Here is a 21601-nt window from a genome sequence, read left to right on the forward strand (position 1 = left end):
TGTACCGCTCGGCTGCACATGCGATCGCACACTTACACAGCTAATATACACTCCCCGGTGGACGGCGACTATGCGAACGCTGGACTGCAAAAAAAAACCTAGCGAGTGATCAGCTCTGAATTAGGCCCCATGTGACTGCAGTTGGGGCAGATATAACATGTGCAGAGAAAGTTAGATTTGGGTGGGGTGTGTTCAAATTGAAATCTAAATTGCTGTATAAAAATAAAGCAGCCAGTATTTACCCTGCACAGAAACAAAATAACCCACCCAAATCTAACTCTGCACATGTTATACCTGCCTCCCCTGCAGTGCTCATGGTTTTGCCCATTAGCTAACAGATTTGCTGCTGCGATCAGATCTGAATTAGTCCCTAGGAGATCTAGAAAGCATGCACTGTTAGTAGTCCCTGAGGACTGAGACTGTGAAATACTGCCATACAGGGGCATTTTATGAGAGGAGGGGGCCCATGTGCAGACTTTGGGTGGGTCCCCTCCTCTTCACGGCGCCGTAGGCTCTGGAATTGTGCTGGAGTCCGCTGTGCATGCACAGGTCTCTGAAAACATGGCGCCTGCAATGGTCCAGAGACAAATTTAATACTGTGCATGCGTGGTGGCCATTTTAGGTGTGATTTTTGCCAGAACTGCTGTGGCTGCAGCGGCTGCAGTGCCCGTTGCGGGACTCCAGAAAGGTAAGTATTAAAACAACATGTATGCAGTATGTGCGGTGTGAATTTCTCCTCCCCGGACCCAGGAGCCCGTTTGCACCGCACACATTGCACCCATGATAGAAAGGCCAACGCTGCCATAGCATACATGCCTACCTTTCAAGTCTCCTCTCCAGGAGAAGCCCGGAGAGAAGACGCAGCAGGCAACTTAGGGGGCGTGGCCAAATGGTGATATCATTATGCCACACCCCCAAGATGAGGAAATGACAGTGATTTGCTGGTCCGTGGGTAGGGGTGGGGCTAAATGCTGTGATTAGCCCCGCCCCTTCAGACGGCTTTCTGAGAGGGTATTATTTTATCCTTATCCTGCCAGCTCAGCTTCACTAGGAATCAGCCGGATTGTGCGGGATGCTGGAGAATCACTTACCTTTCCGGGGCTGCGGGGGACTACCCAAAAAATCGTGAGCCTCCCGCAGCTTCTGGGAGGGTAGGCAAGTATGTGCCATAGACATCTATAGTGTTATTAACTAACACTGTATTATGAAGGGGTCTGACTCTAGCTTTAGTACACTGCAATTGCTCCATTCTCTGTAATCTCTTCTAAGCGTCGCCTATTCCACCCAGGGCAGCCTATGTAACATGCCCAAAATGGCTGCCTCACCTGGTACCGTTCGTAAGTGGGTTATGTAATTTGTAGAACTTATTAATCAAAATGGCTGCACCAAACATGCATTGAGCTTATTGTGCCCTTTATGTACACTGTTTTGTTTTTGATGTTTGTAAAGCGATTTTGAGCCCTGCTGTAGAAAAGTGCTATAGAAATAACATTATTATTATTACTACTACATAAAGGGGGGTATTCAATTGTTTGAAAAGTCAGTTGGGTGTCTGTTTTTTCCTATCTAATAAACGGGGGGGAAACAGACACCCAACCGACTTTTCAAACAATTGAATTCCCCCCAAACTGTCTACTTTGATAAACTCCCCCTGTATGAGGCAGATTAGAACATCTTAAATTCTAATTATGGAGCCAATTCAGTAAGGATTGTAAAAATTACAAATTTGCAAAAATTGCGAAAGCACGCCCAAACGGAAAAACTGCAACACTGATTTAATGTTACAAAAAGAAGGTGTGCTTGTGAAATGTGCAAATATTGCGAATACCTAAAAAAATACGCACTATTTGCGTATAAATTTACAATTTTACGCATTTTTTGCTTACCGGTTTCTGATGTTGCAATTTTTGCAAACAACTGTGTTTTAACCTCTAATATTGCACTACCTACTTTCCGGGACAAAAACAAAAATGATGTTGCTGTTCTTGAACATATGTTTGTGTGTGTAGCGATATAAAAAAAAACAAAAAAATAACCAAATGTATGTGGGTATGTTTTGTTAACAAAAAACGCGTTGGTTGCTTAAAATGCATTAAAAAACTGTTAGGAAGCCAAAAGACATTGGGGGTAATTCCAAGTTGATCGCAGCAGGAATTTTTTTAGCAGTTGGGCAAAACCATGTGCAGTGCAGGGGGGGCAGATATAACATTTGCAGAGAGAATTAGAATTAGGTGGGTTATTTTGTTTCTGTGCAGGATAAATACTGGCTGCTTTATTTTTACAGTGCAATTTAGATTGCAGATTGAACTCACCACACCCAAATCTATCTCTCTCTGTACATGTTATATCTAGAGATGAGCGCCGGAAATTTTTCGGGTTTTGTGTTTTGGTTTTGGGTTCGGTTCCGCGGCCGTGTTTTGGGTTCGACCGCGTTTTGGCAAAACCTCACCGAATTTTTTTTGTCGGATTCGGGTGTGTTTTGGATTCGGGTGTTTTTTTCAAAAAACCCTAAAAAACAGCTTAAATCATAGAATTTGGGGGTCATTTTGATCCCAAAGTATTATTAACCTCAAAAACCATAATTTCCACTCATTTTCAGTCTATTCTGAATACCTCACACCTCACAATATTATTTTTAGTCCTAAAATTTGCACCGAGGTCGCTGTGTGAGTAAGATAAGCGACCCTAGTGGCCGACACAAACACCGGGCCCATCTAGGAGTGGCACTGCAGTGTCACGCAGGATGTCCCTTCCAAAAAACCCTCCCCAAACAGCACATGACGCAAAGAAAAAAAGAGGCGCAATGAGGTAGCTGTGTGAGTAAGATAAGCGACCCTAGTGGCCGACACAAACACCGGGCCCATCTAGGAGTGGCACTGCAGTGTCACGCAGGATGTCCCTTCCAAAAAACCCTCCCCAAACAGCACATGACGCAAAGAAAAAAAGAGGCGCAATGAGGTAGCTGACTGTGTGAGTAAGATAAGCGACCCTAGTGGCCGACACAAACACCGGGCCCATCTAGGAGTGGCACTGCAGTGTCACGCAGGATGTCCCTTCCAAAAAACCCTCCCCAAACAGCACATGACGCAAAGAAAAAAAGAGGCGCAATGAGGTAGCTGTGTGAGTAAGATAAGCGACCCTAGTGGCCGACACAAACACCGGGCCCATCTCGGAGTGGCACTGCAGTGTCACGCAGGATGTCCCTTCCAAAAAACCCTCCCCAAACAGCACATGACGCAAAGAAAAAAAGAGGCGCAATGAGGTAGCTGACTGTGTGAGTAAGATAAGCGACCCTAGTGGCCGACACAAACACCGGGCCCATCTAGGAGTGGCACTGCAGTGTCACGCAGGATGTCCCTTCCAAAAAACCCTCCCCAAACAGCACATGACGCAAAGAAAAAAAGAGGCGCAATGAGGTAGCTGACTGTGTGAGTAAGATAAGCGACCCTAGTGGCCGACACAAACACCGGGCCCATCTAGGAGTGGCACTGCAGTGTCACGCAGGATGGCCCTTCCAAAAAACCCTCCCCAAACAGCACATGACGCAAAGAAAAATAAAAGAAAAAAAGAGGTGCAAGATGGAATTGTCCTTGGGCCCTCCCACCCACCCTTATGTTGTATAAACAAAACAGGACATGCACACTTTAACCAACCCATCATTTCAGTGACAGGGTCTGCCACACGACTGTGACTGATATGACGGGTTGGTTTGGACCCCCCCCAAAAAAGAAGCAATTAATCTCTCCTTGCACAAACTGGCTCTACAGAGGCAAGATGTCCACCTCATCATCATCCTCCGATATATCACCGTGTACATCCCCCTCCTCACAGATTATCAATTCGTCCCCACTGGAATCCACCATCTCAGCTCCCTGTGTACTTTGTGGAGGCAATTGCTGCTGGTCAATGTCTCCGCGGAGGAATTGATTATAATTCATTTTAATGAACATCATCTTCTCCACATTTTCTGGATGTAACCTCGTACGCCGATTGCTGACAAGGTGAGCGGCGGCACTAAACACTCTTTCGGAGTACACACTTGTGGGAGGGCAACTTAGGTAGAATAAAGCCAGTTTGTGCAAGGGCCTCCAAATTGCCTCTTTTTCCTGCCAGTATAAGTACGGACTGTGTGACGTGCCTACTTGGATGCGGTCACTCATATAATCCTCCACCATTCTTTCAATGTTGAGAGAATCATATGCAGTGACAGTAGACGACATGTCCGTAATCGTTGTCAGGTCCTTCAGTCCGGACCAGATGTCAGCATCAGCAGTCGCTCCAGACTGCCCTGCATCACCGCCAGCGGGTGGGCTCGGAATTCTGAGCCTTTTCCTCGCACCCCCAGTTGCGGGAGAATGTGAAGGAGGAGATGTTGACAGGTCGCGTTCCGCTTGACTTGACAATTTTCTCACCAGCAGGTCTTTCAACCCCAGCAGACTTGTGTCTGCCGGAAAGAGAGATCCAAGGTAGGCTTTAAATCTAGGATCGAGCATGGTGGCCAAAATGTAGTGCTCTGATTTCAACAGATTGACCACCCGTGAATCCTTGTTAAGCGAATTAAGGGCTCCATCCACAAGTCCCACATGCCTAGCGGAATCGCTCCGTGTTAGCTCCTCCTTCAATGTCTCCAGCTTCTTCTGCAAAAGCCTGATGAGGGGAATGACCTGACTCAGGCTGGCAGTGTCTGAACTGACTTCACGTGTGGCAAGTTCAAAGGGCATCAGAACCTTGCACAACGTTGAAATCATTCTCCACTGCGCTTGAGACAGGTGCATTCCACCTCCTATATCGTGCTCAATTGTATAGGCTTGAATGGCCTTTTGCTGCTCCTCCAACCTCTGAAGCATATAGAGGGTTGAATTCCACCTCGTTACCACTTCTTGCTTCAGATGATGGCAGGGCAGGTTCAGTAGTTTTTGGTGGTGCTCCAGTCTTCTGTACGTGGTGCCTGTACGCCGAAAGTGTCCCGCAATTCTTCTGGCCACCGACAGCATCTCTTGCACGCCCCTGTCGTTTTTTAAAAAATTCTGCACCACCAAATTCAAGGTATGTGCAAAACATGGGACGTGCTGGAATTTGCCCATATTTAATGCACACACAATATTGCTGGCGTTGTCCGATGCCACAAATCCACAGGAGAGTCCAATTGGGGTAAGCCATTCCGCGATGATCTTCCTCAGTTGCCGTAAGAGGTTTTCAGCTGTGTGCGTATTCTGGAAAGCGGTGATACAAAGCGTAGCCTGCCTAGGAAAGAGTTGGCGTTTGCGAGATGCTGCTACTGGTGCCGCCGCTGCTGTTCTTGCGGCGGGAGTCCATACATCTACCCAGTGGGCTGTCACAGTCATATAGTCCTGACCCTGCCCTGCTCCACTTGTCCACATGTCCGTGGTTAAGTGGACATTGGGTACAGCTGCATTTTTTAGGACACTGGTGACTCTTTTTCTGAGGTCTGTGTACATTTTCGGTATCGCCTGCCTAGAGAAATGGAACCTAGATGGTATTTGGTACCGGGGACACAGTACCTCCAACAAGTCTCTAGTTGGCTCTGCAGTAATGATGGATACCGGAACCACGTTTCTCACCACCCAGGATGCCAAGGCCTCAGTTATCCGCTTTGCAGTAGGATGACTGCTGTGATATTTCATCTTCCTCGCAAAGGACTGTTGGACAGTCAATTGCTTGGTGGAAGTAGTAAAAGTGGTCTTACGACTTCCCCTCTGGGATGACCATCGACTCCCAGCAGCAACAACAGCAGCGCCAGCAGCAGTAGGCGTTACACGCAAGGATGCATCGGAGGAATCCCAGGCAGGAGAGGAATCATCAGAATTGCCAGTGACATGGCCTGCAGGACTATTGGCATTCCTGGGGAAGGAGGAAATTGACACTGAGGGAGTTGGTGGGGTGGTTTGCGTGAGCTTGGTTACAAGAGGAAGGGATTTACTGGTCAGTGGACTGCTTCCGCTGTCGGCCAAAGTTTTTGAACTTGTCACTGACTTATTATGAATGCGCTGCAGGTGACGTATAAGGGAGGATGTTCCGAGGTGGTTAACGTCCTTACCCCTACTTATTACAGCTTGACAAAGGGAACACACGGCTTGACAAATGTTGTCCGCATTTCTGGTGAAATACTTCCACACCGAAGAGCTGATTTTTTTGGTATTTTCACCAGGCATGTCAACGGCCATATTCCTCCCACGGACAACAGGTGTCTCCCCGGGTGCCTGACTTAAACAAACCACCTCACCATCAGAATCCTCCTGGTCAATTTCCTCCCCAGCGCCAGCAACACCCATATCCTCCTCATCCTGGTGTACTTCAACACTGACATCTTCAATCTGACTATCAGGAACTGGACTGCGGGTGCTCCTTCCAGCACTTGCAGGGGGCGTGCAAATGGTGGAAGGCGCATGCTCTTCACGTCCAGTGTTGGGAAGGTCAGGCATCGCAACCGACACAATTGGACTCTCCTTGTGGATTTGGGATTTCGAAGAACGCACAGTTCTTTGCTGTGCTTTTTCCAGCTTGAGTCTTTTCATTTTTCTAGCGAGAGGCTGAGTGCTTCCATCCTCATGTGAAGCTGAACCACTAGCCATGAACATAGGCCAGGGCCTCAGCCGTTCCTTGCCACTCCGTGTGGTAAATGGCATATTGGCAAGTTTACGCTTCTCCTCCGACAATTTTATTTTAGGTTTTGGAGTCCTTTTTTTACTGATATTTGGTGTTTTGGATTTGACATGCTCTGTACTATGACATTGGGCATCGGCCTTGGCAGACGACGTTGCTGGCATTTCATCGTCTCGGCCATGACTAGTGGCAGCAGCTTCAGCACGAGGTGGAAGTGGATCTTGATCTTTCCCTAATTTTGGAACCTCAACATTTTTGTTCTCCATATTTTAATAGGCACAACTAAAAGGCACCTCAGGTAAACAATGGAGATGGATGGATACTAGTATACAATTATGGATGGACTGCCGAGTGCCGACACAGAGGTAGCTACAGCCGTGGACTACCGTACTGTACTGTGTCTGCTGCTAATATAGACTGGATGATAATGAGATGTAGTATGTATAAAGAAGAAAGAAAAAAAAACCACGGGTAGGTGGTATACAATTATGGATGGACTGCCGAGTGCCGACACAGAGGTAGCTACAGCCGTGGACTACCGTACTGTACTGTGTCTGCTGCTAATATAGACTGGATGATAATGAGATGTAGTATGTATAAAGAAGAAAGAAAAAAAAACCACGGGTAGGTGGTATACAATTATGGATGGACTGCCGAGTGCCGACACAGAGGTAGCTACAGCCGTGGACTACCGTACTGTACTGTGTCTGCTGCTAATATAGACTGGATGATAATGAGATGTAGTATGTATAAAGAAGAAAGAAAAAAAAACCACGGGTAGGTGGTATACAATTATGGACGGACTGCCGAGTGCCGACACAGAGGTAGCTACAGCCGTGGACTACCGTACTGTACTATGTCTGCTGCTAATATAGACTGGTTGATAATGAGATGTAGTATGTATAAAGAAGAAAGAAAAAAAAAACACGGGTAGGTGGTATACAATTATGGACGGACTGCTGAGTGCCGACACAGAGGTAGCTACAGCCGTGGACTACCGTACTGTACTGTGTCTGCTGCTAATATAGACTGGATGATAATGAGATGTAGTATGTATAAAGAAGAAAAAAAAAAACACGGGTAGGTGGTATACAATTATGGACGGACTGCCGAGTGCCGACACAGAGGTAGCTACAGCCGTGGACTACCGTACTGTACTGTGTCTGCTGCTAATATAGACTGGTTGATAATGAGATGTAGTATGTATAAAGAAGAAAGAAAAAAAAACCACGGGTAGGTGGTATACAATTATGGATGGACTGCCGAGTGCCGACACAGAGGTAGCTACAGCCGTGGACTACCGTACTGTACTGTGTCTGCTGCTAATATAGACTGGATGATAATGAGATGTAGTATGTATAAAGAAGAAAAAAAAAACCACGGGTAGGTGGTATACAATTATGGATGGACTGCCGAGTGCCGACACAGAGGTAGCTACAGCCGTGGACTACCGTACTGTACTGTGTCTGCTGCTAATATAGACTGGATGATAATGAGATGTAGTATGTATAAAGAAGAAAGAAAAAAAAACCACGGGTAGGTGGTATACAATTATGGATGGACTGCCGAGTGCCGACACAGAGGTAGCTACAGCCGTGGACTACCGTACTGTACTGTGTCTGCTGCTAATATAGACTGGTTGATAATGAGATGTAGTATGTATAAAGAAGAAAGAAAAAAAAACCACGGGTAGGTGGTATACAATTATGGATGGACTGCCGAGTGCCGACACAGAGGTAGCTACAGCCGTGGACTACCGTACTGTACTGTGTCTGCTGCTAATATAGACTGGATGATAATGAGATGTAGTATGTATAAAGAAGAAAGAAAAAAAAACCACGGGTAGGTGGTATACAATTATGGATGGACTGCCGAGTGCCGACACAGAGGTAGCTACAGCCGTGGACTACCGTACTGTACTGTGTCTGCTGCTAATATAGACTGGATGATAATGAGATGTAGTATGTATAAAGAAGAAAGAAAAAAAAAACCACGGGTAGGTGGTATACAATTATGGACGGACTGCCGAGTGCCGACACAGAGGTAGCTACAGCCGTGGACTACCGTACTGTACTGTGTCTGCTGCTAATATAGACTGGTTGATAATGAGATGTAGTATGTATAAAGAAGAAAGAAAAAAAAACCACGGGTAGGTGGTATACAATTATGGATGGACTGCCGAGTGCCGACACAGAGGTAGCTACAGCCGTGGACTACCGTACTGTACTGTGTCTGCTGCTAATATAGACTGGATGATAATGAGATGTAGTATGTATAAAGAAGAAGAAAAAAACCACGGGTAGGTGGTATACAATTATGGATGGACTGCCGAGTGCCGACACAGAGGTAGCTACAGCCATGGACTACCGTACTGTACTGTGTCTGCTGCTAATATAGACTGGATGATAATGAGATGTAGTATGTATAAAGAAGAAAGAAAAAAAAACCACGGGTAGGTGGTATACAATTATGGATGGACGGCCGAGTGCCGACACAGAGGTAGCTACAGCCGTGAACTACCGTACTGTGTCTGCTGCGACTGGATGATAAATAATGATATAAAAAATATATATATATCACTACTGCAGCCGGACAGGTATATATTATATAATGACGGACCTGCTGGACACTGTCTGTCAGCAGAATGAGTTTTTTATAGAATAAAAAAACACCACACAAGTCACACGACGAGTGTTTAACTTTTTCAGGCAATCACAATATAGTATACTATACTGGTGGTCAGTGTGGTCAGGTCACTGGTCAGTCACACTGGCAGTGGCACTCCTGCAGCAAAAGTGTGCACTGTTTAATTTTAATAATATGTATGTACTCCTGGCTCCTGCTATAACCTATAACTGCTCCCCAGTCTCCCCCACAATTAAGCTGTGTGAGCACAGTCAGATATTATACATAGATGATGCAGCACACTGGGCTGAGCACAGATATGGTATGTGACTGAGTCACTGTGTATCGTTTTTTTCAGGCAGAGAACGGATTATATTAAATAAAACTGCACTGGTGGTCACTGGTCAGTGGTCAGTCACTAGTAAACTCTGCACTCTCTAGTACTCCTAAGCTCCAGTAAATCAAGTGTCTCTGTCTCAATCTCACTCTCTCTCTTCTAATCTAAATGGAGAGGACGCCAGCCACGTCCTCTCCCTATCAATCTCAATGCACGTGTGAAAATGGCGGCGACGCGCGGCTCCTTATATAGAATCCGAGTCTCGCGATAGAATCCGAGCCTCGCGAGAATCCGACAGCGTCATGATGACGTTCGGGCGCGCTCGGGTTAACCGAGCAAGGCGGGAAGATCCGAGTCGCTCGGATCCGTGTAAAAAAAGCTGAAGTTCGGGCGGGTTCGGATTCCGAGGAACCGAACCCGCTCATCTCTAGTTATATCTGCCTCCCCTGCAGTGCACATGGGCCCTCATTCCGAGTTGTTCGCAGCAGTTCATCGCATCGCAAACAGCAAAAAATAGCAAACTGCGCATGCGCGAAAGCAGAAATGCGCGTATGCAAAAGGAGCGATACGACGCTTGTGCAAAATTACTAACTGAAAATCTGCTCGTACTACATCACCGAAAACAGGGAGTGACGGAGGCGTGACAGAGGCTCGGCTTCGCTATCTAACGAAATGGGCGTGAAAGTGAGTGGCTAGTGTGGGAGTAGGCAACTGGCAGTAGGCGTGTTTTGTGCAGAAATGCGTAGCCGATGGTAAAAATGACACAACAAATGTTCGCTATCTTGTCACAGCCGAGGAGTAATGGGCCCTACACACATGCCGATATTACTGCACGATATGAACGATCTCGTTCATTAATGAACGAGATAACGTTCATATCGTGCAGTGTGGAGTCACCTGCGATGAACGATGCGCGGCCCCGCGCTCGTTCATCGCTGGTGACATGTCGGCTGTGCATGCAGGCCAATATGGACGAGATCGTCCATATTTGCCTGCACGTCTATGGAGCCGGGTGACGGGGGGAGTGAAGAAACTTCACTCCCCCCGTCACTGCCCCCCCGCCGCCGGGTCGCCCGTCGGCCGTATCGGCCGTCGGGCACCTCGGCGGCACATCGCCTAATGTGTAGGGCGCATAAGTCTGCAGCTACTCAGCACTTGCGAAGTACTGTTACAAGTGTGTCTGCCCAAATTAGCAATTAGTTGGCCAATGAATTCACCTGTTGAACAATTACTTGCCAAACACTGCTGTTACAAAAGACTACAAACAGCAATTGTATGCCCACATAACATTTTTATTGTTACCACGTATAAATCTGACACACTCACAAATAATGCACTGCATTTTATTTATTTGTTGAAATACTTTGATGTTAACTGCATGTTTTAATTATTTGCTTAATACTATCAAATTTAATCAAGTGTGAATAAACCAACTTATAAACTACATCAGCTAAATCTTCTCGACATAGACATATTCCTTTGTACATACCAAATAACATGAGCAACATAATGCAGCCTACACTTAATGTTACTTTTTTTTTTTTTGGGAATATGTGTCCATATCTAATACTGGGGCAGATGTATTAACCTAGAGAAGGCATAAGGAAGTGCTAAACCAGTGCTATGTGCAAGGTGATAAAGGCACCAGCCAATCAGCTCCTAACTGTTAATTTACATATGGGAGCTGATTGGCTGGTGCCTATATCACCTTGCACATATCACTGGTTTATCACTTCCTTATGCCTTCTCCAGGTTAATACATCTGCCCCAATATGCCATGTTGCCCCTAGTAACCCAAGTTCCAACGTTTTTTTATTTTATTTTTATTTTATTTTTTATATGGCCACTTAAGTGTTGTGCAAGGCATACATGTTTTAAATTATAATATTCAATGTTTGTATGAATATTCTGATTGTACCCTTGTTTCACAAATGTCAATATGCCATGTTAAAGTTTACAGGGCACAGTTTTCCAGAGTGCATAACCTTTAATAAAACACACAAAAAAAATAAAGTAAAGCAAGTAAAACATGGCTACAAATGAGCCAAAGATGGACATAGCAACAAGCAGATGCCAGTGCCAAAATTCACATAGCAGAACCCAGTACTATGGTAACACCATCTTCTGACAAAATATGATGTTTAATATTTACTAAGTATATGTTGTGAACCCCCAGCCAGAAAAACTTTTAGGGGAACTGAGGTCGATTCTGGAACCAATACACAAACACAACCATACACAGCACGCAGGGCCGGTTCCGGGGCTTCTGGCGCCCCGGGCTTCATACAGGGGGCGTGGTCAGTTACGCCCCCTGTACTGTTGTAGGATGTGCGGTGCGCGATGATGTCATCGCGCACAGCACAGCAAAGGTCCTCTCCACGAAGGTAAACTAGATGCTAAGCGTCTAGTTCCCTTCGTGGAGAGGACCTTTGCTGTGCGGTGCGCAATGACGTCAACGCGCACCACACATCATTACAGTGAAGGTCCTCTCCAGGAAGGGAAACTAGACGCGTAGCGTCTAGTTTCCCTTCACAGCGGACAGCGGGCCGCGGCAGCGGGGGGCACCACAGCAGCAGCGGATCTTGCCATGGTGCGGCGCCCTCCGGATGGCGCCGGCGCTATCCGGAAGGCGGCGCCCCGGGCAAAAGTCCTGCTTGCCCGTGGCAAGATCCGCTACTGACAGCACGCTAGGAAGAGGAAGATGGCTCAGGTGTAGACGAAAATAACTCACAGGCTACAATTTAAATAAACACAAATATACCCTTTCACTTTGAGGGAGTTGTACATTCTGGCCACACAAGCCAAAAAAAAAAAAACATTGAGGCAACATGTAAAACATGGGTGCTGCCCATCTGGAGAGACATCACTTTCTCTTCTTTTTCCCCGCCTGATGTTGTTCTTCACGGCTCGGTCTGCGAAGCGACCTTCGAGGGCCCTGCCCAGTGGGATGTTCTTCCTGGGCAGAGTGAGGGGAGGGAGCAGATGTAGGTGGCTCTCTGCCACTGTGGGCAAGGGAGACAGTGATGTCCTGGAGCCCTTGCAGAATGGAATTGGCAATTTGTTGGAAAGAGGAGGCGAGTTGCTCTTGGCCCTACCTGATCTCTGCCAGACCTTGGCAGAGTTGAGCTACACCTTGCTCCACACTGTTTCTGTGCTCAGTGAGCCGGACAGGTATCTGGCTTACCTCCCGGATCATCCTGTCCTGAAAAGCATTCAGGCTCTCACCATACCTGGCAATTTGAGACAGGATGTCCGGGATAGCAGAGGGTTGGGTGGGGGGGCCAGTTGGAATCTGGACAGATGGAATCTGTGGTCCCACAGTGGCAGAGACACTAGGTCCCCTCACCTCAGCCTCAGCCACATAACCCTCCTGTGACTCTACCTGCTCACCCACCTGTGCTGTGTTATGTTCAAAGCAAATAGAAGAATGAGTGGAAAAAGAGTAGAAAAAAACAACATGAGAGTTTTGGAACCCCTAAATTAGTTTTTTAGGAATATGTGTGTAAACTTACCTGGCAAGTCATGTGCATTCAGTATTTCAGGCAGGTCCGTGTCCATATGAGACACCCCAACCCCCTCCTCGTAGCTCACACAGTCCATCGCCATCTCCTCAAGATCTGTGTATTCCACAGTGGCAGCTGGACCGCCCCCTGTTGCCCTCGAGGCATTCCACTCCGCAGACCTCTTGCCCTTCAGGCGGGATTTGAAATCGGCCCAACTACATATGTGATTAGAATTAGGGGCAAGGGACATAAAAGTTATGAATACCTGCTTTAATTGATAGTACACATGTTATGTATTTGGTTGCTGTAGGCAACATCACATCTAGCTAAGTTTTTAATAATACTTGGCACAGAAAATGGTGTGTCAATATACACTTACCGTCTTCTAACTTCCTGTGAAGTGCGGACTATTGAGCCGACTTCATTAACAGAATCAGTGATATCCCTCCAGATTCGATCTTTGGATGCAGCACCCATGTTTTTGGGGCCTCAATTAATTTTTTCCATGGCCTGTGTGACCAAAACACGTAACTCCCTCTTAGTGAAGGCGGGCTGTCTTTTTTTTTTTTGGATGTAGCCTGTGAGCTATCGTCCTGTCCCTCCTCACCATCTTCCTCTTCACTAGCTGCTTGTGTACTTTGTGTTTGAGATGGTAGTCCGGAATCTCCCTCCGTTTCCCCAGTATCTATGTCTGGCAGGGAATTCACTCCTAACTCCTGGGTATCAGAAGATGGAGTTTGTACAGTACTGGGTCCTGCAATTTGAACATCCACACTGGCAGCTTCCAACATCTGCCTCCGCAGCGCTAGGCGCCTATGTGTCAAAGCAGACATCTGCTGCTGCACCTGGTCCATCTCTGCTGCCATCTGCTCACGAGTAGCCATGTTGCTGGTGGCATGTGTGTTTGCACAGGTGTCCAGCGATTTATAGCTGCGTGTGTTTTCCAGTGCGGTAATTCGCACAGGTGTCAATTATGCTAATTCTTCCAGTAATTGTTGTACAGCCTATTTAAAACCCTTGACTGCAGCCTGTGTGAGTGGGTGTATGATGCTAAATGGTGATTCAAGACACAAGCAAGGTGGACGTGTTGCCTCTCACATTTAGAGTGAGTTTTTATTGCAGTATATATCATAAAAAAGTGCGTTTGTTTGCTAGCAAATTTGTTACTGTTGTGTTGCGGATGGCGTATTTAAAGCATATTTTTATTTTTTTAAATTGGGATATTACCAAAGCAAGTATGTATGGGTGTGCAATGGTCCTTTGTAGTGGTTTAAAATGGGTATTTGTAGTTTTGTGTTTAATGTTTTTTACTATAAATTTATTAACATGTACTATCTAATAGTTTTGTTACCTGTAATTTACAGTGTGGCCGTTCTAGTGCTGAGAGTGGTTCTTTTATTTATTATTGCCCATTTCTCTCTCTTGTAGGTGTCTCTCTTGTTTGTTTGTTCATTTCCATTTTGAATGCCAAAGTAGGGCAGTTTTCAGTAGAAGTTTCCCATAAAAGGGCTCCTTCATTTTCTGAGCAGGTAAGTTGCCTGTCCCTGGGTGTCATGGTGTGTTTGTTGCGAGTGAGTATCTTATTTATTATTGGCCATTTCTCTCTCTTGTAGGTGTCACTCTTGTTTGTTTGTTTATTTCCATTTTGAGTGCCAAAGTAGGCCAGTTTTCAGTTGAAGTTTCCCAAAAAAGGGCTCCTTCATTTCTGAGCAGGTAAGTTGCCTGTCCTTGGGTGTCATGGTGTGTGTTTGTTGCGAGTGTGTATCTTATTTATTATTGGCCATTTCTCTCTCTTGTAGGTGTCTCTCTTGTTTGTTCATTTCCATTTTGAGTGCCAAAGTAGGCCAGTTTTCAGTTGAAGTTTCCCAAAAAGGGCTCCTTCATTTACTGAGCAGGTAAGTTGCCTGTCCCTGGGTGTCATGGTGTGTGTTTGTTGCAAGTGTGTATCTTATTTATTATTGGCCATTTCTCTCTCTCGTAGGTGTCTCTCTTGTTTGTTTGTTCATTTCCATTTTGAGTGCCAAAGTAGGCCAGTTTTCAGTTGAAGTTTCCCAAAAAATGGATCCTTTATTTTCTGAGCAGGTAATTTTTTTATTTTTTAATGTTTGCATTTTTTTGGTTTAAAAAAAAAAAAAACATACTTAGTACTTTTTTAATATATTGTTGCAGTAATTATATGGTTATGTTTTTTTAATCTCAAAAAGTTTATTTGTGATGGTAACCTATGTTGTAGGTACTTAGCTAACTGTGGCGGTTTTTTTTTCATTTATGTTATTTTGTTCCGTATTTTCATCTTGAAGATATGGAGTACGCTCCTGCAGTAAGTGAACACCCATACACTTTAAATTATATTTTGTTTTACAATGTGTGTTGTTAATTGTTTGTGTTTTTTAATGATTCTTACCTTCATTTTAAGTTGGTGATGTCCATTCATGTGGCAGCTGAAGCCCTCCCACCACAACCCATGGAACCACTCCCACCCCAACCGCCGCAAGCCCTCCAACCCCAACCGGCTCCTCATCCTCCAAGGCAACGGAGGCATGCTAGCCATGCTAGCTTGGCATGTCGCAGGGCCAGTTCAGTAAGGTCCTGCGGCGTGTCAGCCAAGCTTTCCTAAGCCGAGTGAAGCAATTTATCGCAATGCCTTTGGATGTTGGTGCCCTGGCTGTGGTGAAGCGGCAATTTCAGGAAGGTGGTAGTCGCTTCCCACACGTTATTGGGGTTGTGGATGGGACACATGTAGCTATTGTTGCGCCAAGACATAATGAAGAAATTTATAGAAACAGGAAACTGTTTCATTCTCTGAATGTAATGGTTATTTGTGGCCCATCCCTCCAGATCCTGTCCCTGAATGCTAAGTTCCCTGGGAACTCCCATGATGCCCATGTCATTAGACAATCAGGGATATGGCAAAGATTAAGAACGATGGAAGGCCAAGACATGTGGCTATTGGGTGAGTTTGGTATTTTTCATTATTTGAGCAGTCATATTTTTGGTATTACATTATTTAATGTTTTTTTTTCCTTTTTCTATTTTCATCTTATCAAACAGGAGACCGTGGATATCCTTGCACCCCCTGGCTCATGACTCCTTACAGTAAACCCAGGCCAGGACCACAGACGGCATTTAACTCCGCGCTTACTGCCACTAGACAGCTGCTGGAGCACACGATTGGTGTTCTTAAAGGGCGTTTTCATGTGCTCCACCGCACTGGCGGCGACATCATGTATTCACCGGAGATGGTAAGTAAAATTGTGGTCCTGTGCGCTATCCTACATAACATCGCTGTAAGGAGGACGAGGAGCCAGGGGTTGGCCGGACATTCGGTGGGGTGAGTGTGTACCGCCGGGGGAATGCAGTAAGGGCTAGAATTGTCCGGGATTATTTTAGGTATTGTTTTTTTTTTATATTTAGTTTTGTCTTCAAAAACTCTCTGTATTTGTTTATTAATTTTGGACTGATGTCATTTAGGTAGCTTGGTAAAGTTCAGAGTGTGTTGGTTTTGTTTTGTGAGTCTTTATTATTGTTTCAGTACATAATTAATCTGTAATGTTCTCCTTATCATTTTTTTTTGTGTAATATTGTTGTTTACAATGGTTTTTTATTTTGTAATTTATAATTACAGGTTGAGTATCCCATATCCAAATATCCGAAATACGGACTTTTTTGAGCGAGAGTGAGATAGTGAAACTTTTGTTTTCTGATGGCTCAATGTACACAAACTTTGTTTAATACACACAGTTATTAAAAATATTGTATTAAATGACCTTCAGACTGTGTATATAAGGTGTATATGAAACATAAATGAATTGTGTGAATGTAGACACACTTTGTTTAATGCACAAAGTTATAAAAAATATTGGCTAAAATTACCTGCATTCTGTGCTTAGATTTAGGTCCCATTGCCATGATATCTCATTATGGTATGCAATTATTCCAAAATACGGAAAAATCCGATATCCAAAATACCTCTGGTCCCAAGCATTTTGGATAAGGGATACTCAACCTGTAATTCTATTTGGGTTAATTGTGTTATTAACCATAATTTTTTTTTTTATGTTTGGCTTGTGCATCTGTTTACATTAAAAATGACACAACATCTGATCCTAAATGTCGAAAACTTTGTGACTTTGTGCAGCTGATTGTTAATGCAAAATGTGGTGAGTACACAGATTGTAACAATTACTTTTCAATAAGTGTCTGTGTATGTGAGTGTGTGTGAGTGTGAATGTGAGTGAGTGTGTGTTTGTCTGTGTGTGTATGTGAGTGTGTGTGTGAGTGTGATTTGTGAGTGAGTGAGTGTGTGTTTGTGTGTGTGTTTTTTTTTCTTCCGCTAGTGCGAATTTCCGCTAATGCGAATTGTACCCACTGTCCTTCACATCAATGCACACATATCAATAAAGTTTAATACAGATGACACCATAAATTTACAACCAATCAAATGCCACCACACACTATAAATATATGCCCATGTATGGAAAACGCCATTGGCACCATGCGCGCAGCTGCATTCACACGACGGGAGCTGCGCGTGTTGGTCGCGGTAATGGACCGACGCGTAGGCCGCGCAGGGCCCTTTATACCAAATAGGGTAAAGCGCGAGGCCTACGCGGAGGTATGCCGCATACTGCGCACACGCACCCGGACCAGAAGGACTATAATCCAGCTGGAAAGGCGCTGGAGCGACCTCCGCCGTCGCACGCCGGACCTGTTGGCGGAATTACGCCAACAAATCCGCTATAGACGTAGACGCAGTAAGTTTCACATATTACCTTAAATATGTGTATTACACTGAGATTATTAGCAGAAACTTTAAATGTAAAGACTGCACATTTTCACTAAGAAGTTATATAGTGAAAAAATTAGCAGACTGTAATTATACTATTGTAGAACAAACATGACAAGTTTACACAGTGTGTGTGGTTATGGCAAGCAGTACTGACTGTGTAGCAAAGTGCTTCTGACAAAGTTAATGTTGTTGTACTGAGTTGCTACACAGGCTGTCGACTGAACCCAATAACTTGCTCTGTGTCTTTAACATGGGACAGAACAATGTAATTTTTAAATGCTGATGGTATTATTTTTTAAGCCACAACCTAAATATTACATATGTCATTCTAGGGCAAGCACAACGACAAGCAGAGGATGGAAGGCCGCAAAGTGCCAGCCCAGACCAATCCCCTTCTTCGCCCCCCTCCCCTTCTGTGGCCCAATCCCCCTCTCCGCCCCCCTCCCCCTCTCTTTCCCAATCCCCTTCTCAGCCCCACTCCCCCTCTCTTTCCCAATCCCCTTCTCCACCCCACTCACCCTCTCTTTCACAATCCCCTTCTCAGCCCCCCTCCTCTTCTGTGGCCCAATCCCCCACTCCGCCACCCTCCCCCTCTCTTTTTCAAACCGCTTCTCAGCCCCACTCCCCCTCTCTTTCCCAATCCACTTCTCCACCCCACTCCCCTTCTGTGGCCCAATCCCCCTCTCCGCCACCCTCCCCCTCTCTTTACCAAAACCCCTCTCTGTCCCCCTCCCCCTCTGTAGCCCAAACCACCTCTCCGCCCACCTCCCCCTCTCTTTGCCAATCCTCCTCTCTGCCCCCCTCCCCCTCTGTGGCCCAACCCACCTCTCTGCACCCCTCTGTGGCCCAAACCACCTCTCTGCACCCCTCTGTGGCCCAAACCACCTCTACGCCACCCTCCCCCTCTCAATCTGACCCACCCTCTGTAACCAGATCCCCCTTCCATCCTCTATCCACAATCCAGACTCCTTCCCCCATCCAGACTCCTTTCCCCATCCAGCCTCCTTCCCCACAATCTGAATGGGCAGCAGAGGCCCCGGAGCGACTTGAGGGAGGTGAACAAGTGGCAGAGGAGAGTAAGTTCACACACATTTACATTTAATTTGTTACCTAATTTAACTTCACATTCTAATAAATGCAGTGTTGTAGTGGTGCCAATATTTTTCCAAGGTCAATTTTTTGTCTTCTTCATCATAGTATGGATGTTGGATTTACATTTGTGTGAGGATCATTAGATGTACAGTGTCTACATCTGCAATGTTTAGGATGACCACTCTAGGTCGACACTCATTATGTCGACAGGGTTGCCTGGACAACAGGGTTTATATGTGCGACATTATCAGCAAAACAGTTAGACCTGAGTGGAGTTTAGTATGTTGTTTGACTTTTACACTTGTGCCTGGGTATTCCAATATTTGCACATTGAACTCGCATGCTTCACTTTGTTAGCCAGGCTAAGGACACAGTGATTAGTGTTGTGAAAGTTACACTCCAAAAATGTAAAAATACACATTTAAAAACCTGTTTGACCTTATGTAGTAAGGCCGGCTTTCAGGGAGTGTGTGCCTGCTAGGATATGTGGTCCTTCTGAAGATGTTGATATGCAGTGTGATGATGCAGGGCCAACCACACAAAAAAAGACTGCTTCACTCCAGATGTGAATGAATCCCTGCATGAGGTTACATTTACTAAGATGGTATTACTATTTAAGTTGGGATGTTGCCCATAGCAACCAAGCAGATCATACTTTTCATTTATTTAGCACCTTCTACAAGATAATATGTGGAATTTGATTGGTTGCTATGGGTAACGTTTCATCTAAAATATAACTCCCATATTACTGTATGTACCCCATGGTGTCGTACACTTTGTTTAAAAAATAAAAAAACTTGCTGAGCAGGCTTGTGTGTTGTTCTGCTACTGTTTTCTCATTAAAACATCCATGATGTAGTCACTTTGCCATTAAAGCAGGCCTGTCCAAACTGCGGCCCTCCAGCTGTTGAGAAACTACACATCTCAGCATGGCCAGACACAGCTTTAGCATTCTCTGACAGCAAAACTGGGTCAAGGCATGCTGGTATAAGTAGTTTCACAACAGCTGGAGGGCCGCAGTTTGGACATGCCTGCATTAAAGTGTGCTTTGTACCTTGTTTGTATAATAGGTAATGTGAGGAAGTTAGTAATGTTTATTTTGCCTCTTAATTTCAGATGTTGCGGTTGGAGATCCCACAAGTTTTGCGGGCATTCTGGCCAGCATGCGCCAGCACCTACAAGCCTTGTTAAATAATGTTTCCCAGTTGGAAAAGTTTTCATAATATTTTATTTAATTAAAAAACAAACAAAAAAAAACAGTTAATTGAAGAAAAAAATTAAACACAAAATAAATCTTTTTTTTTTACAAGTTAAGCGGTTGTTGTGTTTATTTATGCAATAAAGGAACAGCAGATTGGCTAGCAGAAATTGGTTAGCTTAAACATTTCACACATCTAACTTAAGAATGTTATTTTAAAATTAAAACCAAAAAGAACAACAACAAAAAAAGAGTTAGGAGGTTATTGTTTACAAAAACATGTAAACACCTTTATTCACAAACTACACCTCTACACAAAAAAAAAGGCATTAGACCAGGCAAATTTACCACATCTATATTTTTATTTAAAACATTTAAATGTTGAGGGCCAATTATGCCTACAAAGTGTTCTTCAGGTATTCTTTGAAGACTTAATTGGTCATGACCATTATCATTCATTACAGTAATTGGAATCGTAATTGAGGATGGCTTGTGTAGTTTGAACTGAAAGCAGTAATTTATCTTTAAAAAAAAAACATTGCTGTGCGTATTTTAGCAAAAGTGTGTGCAATTTTAAGAGGAATGTGTAAATCTCCGAGAAGTTAGGATTTTTACGATGAGGTTTGTGGGAATGCGATGGGTTCGCATTAGTGCGATGTCATTTGGTATACGCCTACTTTGTGTACTACTGCGTACGAAATAGCAACAATACGTCGGGGGCGGATATTCGCTATTTTGCAACATATTCGCATTTTTGCGCATATGCTGTGCGAACGAAAAAGATAGCGATCAACTCGGAATCACTCCCATGGTTTTGACCAACTGCTAACAAAGTTCCTGCTGCGATCAACTCAGAATTACCCCCATTAAGCATATCCTACAAAACAAAATGCTTGGAAATGTGAATTAACGTTTGCTTTTAAAAAATAGTGTGGTTGTCAAACCTCGATTGTTAGTAAGTGTAAAAACAATTAGGTACCTAACCTATATTTTATAAATAAACATGTGTTACAGAGTTTAAAGCTCCCTTACATGTTTAGAAGTTTCAATACAGCTGAATTAAGTGATTTGTGGTCTGAGCTGTGAGCTTCTTCAGCTGGGTGTAATGAAGCAATGATTGCAGTATACATCGAACATTCTACAACTGAGGTCAGCTTGTGCAGTTTTTAAGGTAGACCTGTAGTTACTCAGAAACTGCACACCATAAATGTGCGATCAGTTGTAAAAATTGCGTATGCACCGCCCACCGAACATCAGCATACGCCCACAACACGACCCACAACACGCCCCTGCTCGTAGTTTTTGCGAGTTCAGCCCTTTAGTACGCCCCCCTACACGCCTACTTTTCGTAGCGCATACGCAGCTTTTGCTTCGTCTCAGAAGTTACATTTTTTTCTACATCTTTGTGGTATATGGTGCAGATTTTGCGATTT

At 44.7% G+C, this 21601-nt stretch overlaps 2 protein-coding genes across 2 annotated transcripts in view; both read left to right on the forward strand.

The window, feature by feature from the left end:
- The window catches only part of CRYAB (crystallin alpha B), a 107388-nt gene that overhangs the window by 36915 nt on the left and 48872 nt on the right, over positions 1-21601 (forward strand). The window lies entirely within an intron of this gene.
- Positions 15291-20248, forward strand: LOC134966477 (proline-rich protein 36-like). Its single transcript, XM_063943245.1, has 5 exons — positions 15291-16042; positions 16141-16331; positions 17228-17249; positions 18211-18954; positions 20087-20248. Exons 1-5 carry the CDS (start codon positions 15652-15654, stop codon positions 20191-20193), a joined length of 1455 nt encoding a protein of 484 aa, XP_063799315.1. The 5' UTR covers positions 15291-15651; the 3' UTR covers positions 20194-20248.

Source organism: Pseudophryne corroboree, chromosome 10 (genome assembly GCF_028390025.1).
Source record: "Pseudophryne corroboree isolate aPseCor3 chromosome 10, aPseCor3.hap2, whole genome shotgun sequence".
NCBI classification, from domain to species: Eukaryota; Metazoa; Chordata; class Amphibia; order Anura; family Myobatrachidae; genus Pseudophryne; species Pseudophryne corroboree.

Excerpts from the sequence above, each read along its gene's own strand:
- LOC134966477 (XM_063943245.1), top strand. The coding sequence starts at position 15,652 with ATGTCGCAGGGCCAGTTCAGTAAGGTCCTGCGGCGTGTCAGCCAAGCT. Across the intron at positions 16,043-16,140 it reads CCAAGACATGTGGCTATTGG|GAGACCGTGGATATCCTTGC; the intron begins GTGAGTTTGGTA and ends CTTATCAAACAG. Across the intron at positions 17,250-18,210 it reads GATTGTTAATGCAAAATGTG|GGCAAGCACAACGACAAGCA; the intron begins GTGAGTACACAG and ends ATGTCATTCTAG.